The sequence below is a fragment of the Pezoporus occidentalis genome, unplaced genomic scaffold (assembly GCF_034315485.1).
Source record: "Pezoporus occidentalis ecotype Australia unplaced genomic scaffold, CSIRO_AGI_Poc_V1 ctg1850, whole genome shotgun sequence".
In the NCBI taxonomy this organism is placed as follows: Eukaryota; Metazoa; Chordata; class Aves; order Psittaciformes; family Psittacidae; genus Pezoporus; species Pezoporus occidentalis.
This window is the reverse complement of record NW_026913694.1, coordinates 1-11,018: the sequence shown is the minus strand read 5'-3', so window position 1 is coordinate 11,018 and position 11,018 is coordinate 1. Positions and strand designations below refer to the sequence as shown.

The 11,018-nt window shown below is 45.3% G+C and overlaps 1 protein-coding gene across 1 annotated transcript; it reads right to left on the bottom strand.

Moving 5' to 3' along the window:
* Positions 1–3,906: 3,906 nt before the first annotated feature.
* Positions 3,907–4,865, bottom strand: LOC134162272 (olfactory receptor 8I2-like; the record flags this gene model as incomplete). The annotated part of the gene is made up of 1 exon (XM_062615906.1): positions 3,907–4,865. A coding segment is annotated over exon 1 (959 nt), but the record flags the coding sequence as incomplete, so codon positions are not given.
* Between the last annotated feature and the right edge of the window lie 6,153 nt (positions 4,866–11,018).

Genomic DNA, 11,018 nt, shown 5'->3' with positions numbered 1-11,018 from the left:
CAGAGCTTTGCTGTGGTTGCAGTGAGCTTCCTATGACCAACCCAAATATCCACCTAAGGGTGTAAAACACAAAATATGCCATATATAAACCAAAATTTTAAGGCTTTAGCTTGGATATTCTCATGCTAAAATATCGCTAAATCAGTTGTAGGTGGGGTCAGGAACATTGGTGTTTTTGAAGCAAACCTACTAGGCATACTAGGGCACTTTTATTCACACCATGGGTTATCATAGAATGGTTTGGGTTGAAGGGAAATTAAAGCTCACACAGCTCCACACCCTGCCATGGAAAGGCACACCTTCCACTAGAACAGCTTGCTCCAAGCCCCTGTGTCCAACCTGGCCTTGAACACTGCCAGGGATGGGGCAGCCACAGCTTCTCTGGGCACCCTGTGCCAGCGCCTCAGCACCCTCACAGGGAAGAATTTCTTCCTTATTTCCAACCTGAATTTCCCTGTTTCAGTTTAAACCCATCACCCCTTGCCCTATCAATACAGTCCCTGAAGAAGAGTGAAATTCAACATGCCATCAAGCATGTGAGAGGCAGCGTGACCAGGGTCAAACTGGACCCACCACCCATCAAACCCTTTTGTACCTGCTTGGTTAAAGAGGAAGGTGGTGGTGGATGCAGTGCCTGCAGCTCCTCCTGGAGACCATGCGATGGGTTGAAGGAGAGATGCCTGGGAGCAGGATGCTCCAGGCTGGCTGGTGGAGGGGTTTTATCTCACAGGAGGCATTACCTCAGAGGCTTGTGTTGTGCAAACTGTTCTCCCAAAGGACCCTCCTCCATTGGATAATTAGTTTGACTTGATCAGCAAAACAACCTCTCAAGTCCTCTCTCCCCAAACTCCTTCTGGCTGCATCAACACCTCCAAGACCAGGTCTCCTGCAGAGACCTACCCAGGAAGACAGGCCCAGGACAGTTTGCTTTGTATTTCCCCATCTATCACATACCTCTTCCTTTCAGTGTTTCCCTGAGAAAGCCCTTTACATCCACAGACATCATCTAATATTGCATTGAAGGGAGCTGAAAACAAACACAACAAAGCATCCTCTGTGTAGATGGTTTGAGGTGCTCATGGGGATTAGTTTCTAAAAGACAGCTTTATTTCCATATTTCTCCCTCTGTTACACTGATTTTCCCACTTCACAAGACTTTGGTTTAGCCCAGTACCCAATGGGGAAGAAAGACATTCAAAACCACACAGAAATCCTTTTCTACCCTCCTCCAGTCCATCTCCTGGATTGCAGTCTGTTGCTTTCTAGCAGAAAACAAGGTTTGCATTGAAAACATCTAAAGAAACCTGTGTACTTCTCCTTCTTCCTTCCCCACACTTTCATAGCTCGGTTTTCTCCCCTGTTTGCCCCATCCTTTGTGTTTTCTAAATGTCTGGGAGAAGGTTATCAGTTAATTTTTCTACCAAGGGTTTTATAATATCTCTTCATCTAGGAGAAGCATTCAGGACACACCCGCACTCAGGATTCTTCAGGTGAAGACTGGGAAATCTGACTTCATCCTGATATATCCTCAAAGCAGCCACGTTTTGAGCCAATGCTTTTGACCAAAGTGTTGTACAATCACTAGTCAAGTGTATGGAAATAAAGCTGTCTTTTGGATACTAATCCCCATGACCTGCGCAAACCATCCACACAGAGGATGCTTTGTTGTGCTTGTTTTCAGCTCCCTTCAATGCAATATTAGATGATCTCTGTGGATGTAAAGGGCTTCCTAAGGAAACACTGAAAGGAAGAGGTACGTGATAGATGGGGAAATAGAAAGCAAACTGTCCTGGGCCTTTCTTCCTGGGTAGGTCTCTGCAGGAGAACTGGTCTTGGAGGTGCTGATGCAGCCAGAAGGAGTTTGGGGAGAGAGGACTTGAGAGGTTGTTTTGCTGATCAAGTCAAACTAATTATCCGAGGAAGGAGGGTCCTTTGGGAGAACAGTTTGCACAACACAAGCCACTGAGCTAATGCCTCCTGTGAGATAAAACCCCTCCACCAGCCAGCCTGGAGCATCCTGCTCCCAGGCATCTCTCCTTCAACCCATCGCATGGTCTCCAGGAGGAGCTGCAGGCACTGCATCCACCACCACCTTCCTCTTTAACCAAGCAGGTACAAAAGGGTTTGATGGGTGGTGGGTCCAGTTTGACCCTGGTCATCCTGCCTCTCACGTGCTTGATGGCATGTTGAATTTCACTCTTCTTCAGGGACTGTATTGATAGGGCAAGGGGTGATGGGTTTAAACTGAAACAGGGAAATTCAGGTTGGAAATAAGGAAGAAGTTCTTCCCTGTGAGGGTGCTGAGGCGCTGGCACAGGGTGCCCAGAGAAGTTGTGGCTGCCCCATCCCTGGCAGTGTTCAAGGCCAGGTTGGACAGAGGGGCTGATAACCCATGGTGTGAATAAAAGTGCCCTACCATGGCAGTAGTAGCTGTTTGCTTCAAACCTAACCAGCTTCTAGCCATAACAGTGTGTTATAGCTCTAGAGAGCTTTACCTTCAAAAACACCTTGTTCCTGACCCCATCCTACAACTGATTTCCACCATATGGCTTTGGACTGCCAGAATATCCAGCTAAAGCCTTAAAATTTTGGTTTATATGAGGGTGCTTTTGCACTGGCACAGGGTGCCCATTTGAGAAGTTGGTCATGCCCATCCCTGGCAGTGTTCAAGGCCAGGTTGGACACAGGGCTTGGAGCAAGCTGCTCTAGCGGAAGGGGTCCCTGCCCCTTGAAGAGGGATTGGATCTGGATGAGCTTTAAAGACCCTTCCAACAGAAACCAGGCTGGGATTCTGTGATGTGAATAAAAGTGCCCTAATGACAGTCTGGGTTTGGTCAAAAAGCCCTTGTGCTACCCCAACTGGGGACAGATTTATATTTTCTGCATCTGTGATGTTTAAGTAGATTGATATTCCATTAAATAATTCATCTGCTGAGGAATTGAATGGCGGAGACGAGAATATCCAAGCTAAAGCTTTAAAATTTTGGTTTATGCTGATATATTTTCCCCTTAGATGATATTTGATTGGTCATAGGCAGTCAATGCAACCACAGCAACTGTATCTGGCTCTGCTTCAGCCAATTCACCCTGCCACTGCTTTCCCTTAACATTATCTTTTTGCCTTTATGGTGGGGGTTCTTCAAAAGCCAATAAACTTAGAATTAAATTTTTCTTGTTTCAAGTACATGGCTTTGTGTTGTGATGATATTGATGCAGCTCAAAGCCCAAGTACCCAAAGAGGAAGAAAGATCCACATTCAAAACCACTACAAAAAAGAGAGAAAAAAATCTTGCCTTCCCAGAAATCAGTGAAGAACAAGATTGACAAAAAACTTTTCTGTTTTCCACATTTTGAGATGTATTTATTTGATTTTATTGTATTATACTTTGATCACACACGTTGTGCAGTGTATATCAATCATCGTAGAATTATTCTCTTTTAATTTCAGGTTGTGTAATGAGCTCCTTCACCACTTTGACTTCAGATCTTGGGCTACATACAGAAGTACAGCATTACAAATACACCATTTTCTATTGCATTTACTTTATGGATTAAACTTCAAAAACTTTCCACATTATTTCTCTTCTGATAACTCCTCCATTTCACTGATTGCCCAGCCGTGCACCAAATCCATCAACTTGTTGAAATGAGTACAGCCCTTCACTGGTCTCCCAGTTCATCCTGGGCATGACTGCTGTGGTATGGAATACCTCTTTGGTCAGTTTGGGTCAGGTGTCCTGTCTTGCTCCCTCCCGGTTTTAATGGTGCCTAGCAGAGCATGAGGCTCACAAAGTCCTTGGTCAGTCTAAACATGTGAGCAGTAACTAAAAATGTCACATGCTCTCAGTGCTGTTCCCAGGCTGAAAGAACTCACAGGTAAGATGTTTGCACATATTCCTTCCTTACCTCCACAGTACCCTGCATAGATGTGGCAGCAGCTTTCTCTCCCACAGCCTCCTCAGAGCCCCCTTCACCTCCTTGTTCCTCAGGCTGTAGATGAGGGGGTTGAGGGTTGGGGTGAGGATGCAGTAACACACCGACACCAGCTTTGCCTGATCCCATGAGGATGCCTCATGAGGCTGGATGTAGGTGAGGATCGCGGGTGCGTAGAAGATGGTGATGGCAGCCAAGTGGGAGGCGCAGGTAGAGAAGACCTTCAGCCTCCTCGTGGCCAAAGGGATCTGCAGGACGGTGTGGAGGATGTAGGTGTAGGACACCAGGATCATCAGGAGAGGGCCCATGGCATTAAACACAGCGTTGTATACCTGCAAGACCTCATTTGTGCTTGTGTCTGAGCAGGAGAGCTGCAGGAGGGTGGGCAGCTCACAGAAGAAGTGGTTGATGCTCCTGGCCTGACAGAAGGACAACCTCCCCGCCAGTGTGATGTGCACCAGGGAGGTGAGGAACCCGATGGTGTACACCAGCACCATCATGCCATAGCAACGCGCCCTGGTCATGGTAGTGGTGTAGAGCAGGGGCTTGCACACAGCCGTGTATCGGTCGTAAGCCATTACCCCATAGAGAAAGCTCTCACAGATAGCCAGAGCCAGGAAAATATACATCTGGGCAAAGCAACCCCAAAAGGAGATGTGGCTTCTCCCCAGCAGGAAGGTCTCCAGAGCTTTTGGGATGATAGCAGAGGAAAGGCAAACATCCATGCAAGATAAGTGGGTCAGGAAGAAGTACATGGGGATGTGGAGGTGGGGGTCAGTGTTGATCAACAGGATCATCGTCAGGTTCCCCAGCACCATTAAAACATAGAGGGATAAGAAGATTGTGAAGATGGTGGTTTGTAGCTCTGGGGCATCAGAGAAACCCAAGAGGACGAAGCCGGATAGAACAGTGAGGTTTCCTGTATCCATCATTTCAACAAGTTGATGGATTTAGATTTAAATGAAAGCAATCAGTGAAATAAACCTTTAGAAGAGAAATAATGTGGAAATTTAGTTGAAGTTTAATCCATAAAGTAAATGCAATAGAAAATGGTGTATTTGTAATGCTGTACTTCTGTATGTAGCCCAAGATCTGAAGTCAAAGTGGTGAAGGACCTCATTACACAACCTGAAATTAAAAGAGAATAATTCTACGATGATTGATATACACTGCACAACTGATACACTGAGAAACATCATGTCTATCAAAGTATAATACAATAAAATCAAATAAATACATCTCAAAATGTGGAAAACAGAAAACATTTTGTCTTTTCTTCACTGATTTCTGGGAATTTTAAAGATTTTTTTCTCTCTTTTTTGTATTTTTCAGTGTGGATCAGTACTCTTCTGTAGCTTCATTGTTTTTGCTGCATCATTTTCATCACAACACAAAGCCATGTACTTGAAATATGGTTTACATTCTAAGTTTATTGGCTTTTGAAGAACCCCCACCCTGCATAATGTTAAGGGAAAGCAGTGGTCTTGGCTCCAGCAGAGCTTTGCTGTGAATGCAGTGAGCTGCCTATGACCAACCTAAATATGTACCTAAGGGTGTAAAATATATCATACATAAACCAAAATTTTAAGGCTTTAGCTTGGATATTCTCATCTCCACCACTCAATTCCTCGGCAGATGAATTATTTAATGGAATATCAATCTATGAACGGCTACATCACTGCAAAAATACCCCTAAATCTGTTGTAGTTGGGGTGAGGAACATGGGTTTTTCAACCAAACCCACCCTGTATTAGGGCACTTTTATTCACACCACAGATAGAATGCTTTGGGTCAAAGGGACCTTAAAACTCATCCAGTCCCAACCTCCTGCCGAGAACCCCCACGCTGCATAAGGTTAAGGGAACACAGTGGTCTTGGCTCTAGCAGAGCTTTGCTGTCATTGCAGTGAGCTTCCTATGACCAACCCAAATATCCACCTAAGGGTGTACAATACAAAATATACCATATATAAACCAAAATTTTAAGGCTTTAGCTTGGATATTCTCATGCTAAAATATCTCTAAATCAGTTGTAGATGGGGTCAGGAAGGTTGCTGATTTGAAGCAAACCCCATACTAGGGGCACTTTTATTCACACCGTGGGCTATCATAGAATGGTTTGGGTTGAAGGGAAATTAAAGCTCACCCAGCTCCAACCCACTGCCACTGGCAGGGACACCTTCCACTAGAGCAGCTTGCTCCAAGCCCCTGTGTCCAACCTGGCCTTGAACACTGCCAGGGATGGGGCAGCCACAGCTTCTCTGGGCACCCTGTGCCAGCGCCTCAGCACCCTCACAGGGAAGAACTCCTTCCTTATCTCCAACCTGAATTTCCCTGTTTCAGTATAAACCCATCACCCCTTGCCCTATCAATACAGTCCCTGAAGAAGAGTGAAATTCAACATGTCATCAAGCATGTGAGAGGCAGCATGACCAGGGTCAAACTGGACCCACCACCCATCAAACCCTTTTGTACCTGCTTGGTTAAAGAGGAAGGTGGTGGTGGATGCAGTGCCTGCAGCTCCTCCTGGAGACCATGCGATGGGTTGAAGGAGAGATGCTTGGGAGCAGGATGCTCCAGGCTGGCTGGTGGAGGGGTTTTATCTCACAGGAGGCATTACCTCAGAGGCTTGTGTTGTGCAAACTGTTCTCCCAAAGGACCCTCCTCCATCGGATAATTAGTTTGACTTGATCAGCAAAACAACCTCTCAAGTCCTCTCTCCCCAAACTCCTTCTGGCTGCATCAACACCTCCAAGACCAGCTCTCCTGCAGAGACCTACCCAGGAAGACAGGCCCAGGACAGTTTGCTCTGTCTTTCCCCATCTATCACATACATCTTCCTTTCAGTGTTTCCCTGAGGAAGCCCTTTACATCCACAGAGATCATCTAATATTGCATTGAAGGGAGCTGAAAACAAGCACAACAAAGCATCCTCTGTGTGGATGGTTTGAGGTGCTCATGGGGATTAGTTTCCAAAAGGCAGCTTTATTTCCATACACTTGACTAGTGATTGTACAACACTTTGGTCAAAAGCATTGGCTCAAAACGTGGCTGCTTTGAGGGTATCTCAGAATGAAGTCAGATTTCCCAGCCTTCACCTGAAGAATCCTGAGTGCGGGTGTGTCCTGAATGCTTCTCCTAGATGAAGAGATATTATAAAACTCTTAGTAGAAATATTAACTGATAACCTTGTCCCAGAGATTTAGAAAACACAAAGGATGGGGCAATCAGGGGAGAAAATTGAGCTATGGAAGTGTGGGGAAGGAGGAAGAAGTACACAGGTGGCTTTAGATGTTTTCAATGTCAACATGGTTTTCTGCTAGAATGCACCAGGCTGACAGTCCAGGAGATGCATTGGAGGAAGGTAGAAAAGGATTTCTGAGTGGTTTTGAATGTCTTTCTTCCCCATTGGGTACTGGGCTAAACCAAAGTCTTGTGAAGTGGGAAAATCAGTGTAACAGAGGGAGAAATAACTCACAATCAAATTCTGAAATGAAGAAAAATATGTAGTTCAAAGATTATTAAAAAGAACTACATGAAGGCAAAAAAGAGGCACTAAGAATACCTGGGTGCGCTTATGTAGGGTGAATAATGCAGCTTGAAGTCCCAGATGCAGACGGCTGGGTATTGCACTCGCTCCATCCGCTTCGTCAGGGGACCCAGGCCAGCAGCACCTTGGCTGTTCAGGGGAGAGGAAGACCCCTGATCCTCCCTCCCAACAGCACTCAGGTTTTTTACAACCCTACTTAAATTCACAGCAGAGCAGAGGCTCAGATATGACTTGTCCCCATTTCCCACAAAGGCTCTGATATCAAGAGACTGACAGCTTTATTTCTTAGCAAGTTGTGCAAATCTATCTGAGCCTCTGCTCTGCTGAGAATTTAAGTAGGGGTGTAAAGAGCCTGAGTGCAGGTGAGAGGGAGGATCAGGGGTCTTCCTCTCCCCTGAACACCCAAGGTGCTGCTGGCCTGGGTCCCTTGGTGAAGCTGATGGAGCAAGTGCCGTACCCACCTGTCTGCTTCTGGGACTTCAAGCTGCATTATTCACCCTGCACAAGTGCACCCACGTATTCTTAGTGCCTCTTTTTGAATTCATGTAGTTCTTTTCAATAATCTTTGAGTTGCACATTTTTCTTGTTTCCAAACTTTGATTGAGGGTTATTTCTCCTTCTGTTATATTGATTTTCCCATGTCACAAACCTTGGTTTTAGCCCAGTACCCTAATGGGGAAGAAAGACATTCAAAACCACTCAGAAATCCTTTTCTACCCTCCTCCAGTGCATCTCCTGACAGTCTGGTGCCTTCCAGTAGAAAAACAGGTTGACATTGAAAACATCTAAAGCCATTTGTATACTCCTCCTTCTTCCTTCCCCACACTTTCATAGCTTGGTTTTCTCCTCTCATTGCCCCATCCTTTGTGTTTTCTAAATGTCTGGGACAAGGTTATCATTTAATATTTCTCCTAAGGGTTTTATAATGTCTCTTCATCTAGGAGAAGCATTCAGGACACACCGGCACTCAGGATTCTTCAGATGAAGACTGGGAAATCTGACTTCATCCTGCTATATCCTCAAAGCAGCCACGTTTTGAGCCAATGCTTTTGACCAAAGTGTTGTACAATCACTAGTCAAGTGTATGGAAATAAATGCATCTGATGGAAAGGACTCCCCATGACCAGCGCAAACCATCCACAGAGAGGATGCTTTGTTGTGCTTGTTTTCAGCTCCCTTCAATGCAATATTAGATGATCTCTGTGGAAGTAAAGGGCTTCCTCAGGAAACACTGAAAGGAAGAGGTGTGTGATAGATGGGGAAAGACAGAGCAAACTGTCCTGGGCCTGTCTTCCTGGGTAGGTCTCTGCAGGAGAACTGGTCTTGGAGGTGTTGATGCAGCCAGAAGGAGTTTGGGGAGAGAGGAATTGAGAGGTTGTTTTGCTGATCAAGTCAAACTAATTATCCGATGGAGGAGGGTCCTTTGGGAGAACAGTTTGCACAACACAAGCCTCTGAGGTAATGCCTCCTGTGAGATAAAACCCCTCCACCAGCCAGCCTGGAGCATCCTGCTCCCAGGCATCTCTCCTTCAACCCATCGCATGGTCTCCAGGAGGAGCTGCAGGCACTGCATCCACCACCACCTTCCTCTTTAACCAAGCAGGTACAAAAGGGTTTGATGGGTGGTGGGTCCAGTTTGACCCTGGTCATGCTGCCTCTCATGCTTGATGGCATGCTAAATTTCACTCTTCTTCAGGGACTGTATTGATAGGGCAAGGGGTGATGGGTTTATACTGAAACAGGGAAATTCAGGTTGGAGATAAGGAAGAAGTTCTTCCCGGGGAGGGTGCTGAGGTGCTGGCACAGGGTGCCCAGAGAAGCTGTGGCTGCCCCATCCCTGGCACTGTTTAAGGCCAGGTTGGACACGGGGGCTTGGAGCAAGCTGCTCTAGTGGAAGGTGTGCCTGCCAGTGGCAGTGGGTTGGAGCTGGGTGAGCTTTAATTTCTCTTCAACCCAAACCGTTCTATGATAGCCCATGGTGTGAATAAAAGTGCCCTAGTATGGGGTAGGTTTGCTTCAAAAACAGCAACCTTCCTGACCCCATCTACAACTGATTTAGAGATATTTTAGCATGAGAATATCCAAGCTAAAGCCTTAAAATTTTGGTTTATATATGGTATATTTTGTATTTTACACCCTTAGGTAGATATTTGGGTTGGTCATAGGAAGCTCACTGCAATCACAGCAAAGCTCTGCTAGAGCCAAGACCACTGCATTCCCTTAACCTTATGCAGCGTGGGGGTTCTTGGCAGGAGGTTGGGACTGGATGAGTTTTAAGGTCCCTTTGACCCAAAGCATTCTATGATAGTCTGTGGTGTGAATAAAAGTGCCCTAATACAGGGTGGGTTTGGTTGAAAAACCCATGTTCCTCACCCCAACTACAACAGATTTAGGGGTATTTTTGCAGTGATGTAGCCGTTCATAGATTGATATTCCATTAAATAATTCATCTGCCGAGGAATTGAATGGTGGAGATGAGAATATCCAAGCTAAAGCTTTAAAATTTTGGTTTATGTATGATATATTTTACACCCTTCCGATGCCTCAGCCTAGCCCCCCCCCCCCCCCCCCCCCCCCCCCCCCCCCCCCCCCCCCCCCCCCCCCCCCCCCCCCCCCCCCCCCCCCCCCCCCCCCCCCCCCCCCCCCCCCCCCCCCCCCCCCCCCCCCCCCCCCCCCCCCCCCCCCCCCCCCCCCCCCCCCCCCCCCCCCCCCCCCCCCCCCCCCCCCCCCCCCCCCCCCCCCCCCCCCCCCCCCCCCCCCCCCCCCCCCCCCCCCCCCCCCCCCCCCCCCCCCCCCCCCCCCCCCCCCCCCCCCCCCCCCCCCCCCCCCCCCCCCCCCCCCCCCCCCCCCCCCCCCCCCCCCCCCCCCCCCCCCCCCCCCCCCCCCCCCCCAAAAAAAAAAAAAAAAAAAAAAAAAAAAAAAAAAAAAAAAAAAAAAAAAAAAAAAAAAAAAAAAAAAAAAAAAAAAAAAAAAAAAAAAAAAAAAAAAAAAAAAAAAAAAAAAAAAAAAAAAAAAAAAAAAAAAAAAAAAAAAAAAAAAAAAAAAAAAAAAAAAAAAAAAAAAAAAAAAAAAAAAAAAAAAAAAAAAAAAAAAAAAAAAGAAAAAAAAAAAAAAAAAAAAAAAAAAAAAAAAAAAAAAAAAAAAAAAAAAAAAAAAAAAAAAAAAAAAAAAAAAAAAAAAAAAAAAAAAAAAAAAAAAAAAAAAAAAAAAAAAAAAAAAAAAAAAAAAAAAAAAAAAAAAAAAAAAAAAAAAAAAAAAAAAAAAAAAAAAAAAAAAAAAAAAAAAAAAAAAAAAAAAAAAAAAAAAAAAAAAAAAAAAAAAAAAAAAAAAAAAAAAAAAAAAAAAAAAAAAAAAAAAAAAAAAAAAAAAAAAAAAAAAAAAAAAAAAAAAAAAAAAAAAAAAAAAAAAAAAAAAAAAAAAAAAAACCCCCCCCCCCCCCCCCCCCCCCCCCCCCCCCCCCCCTTTTTTCCCCCCCAGGGGTTTTTGGGGAAAAAAGGGGGGAAAATTTCCAAAAAAGGGCCCCCTTTCCCACCATT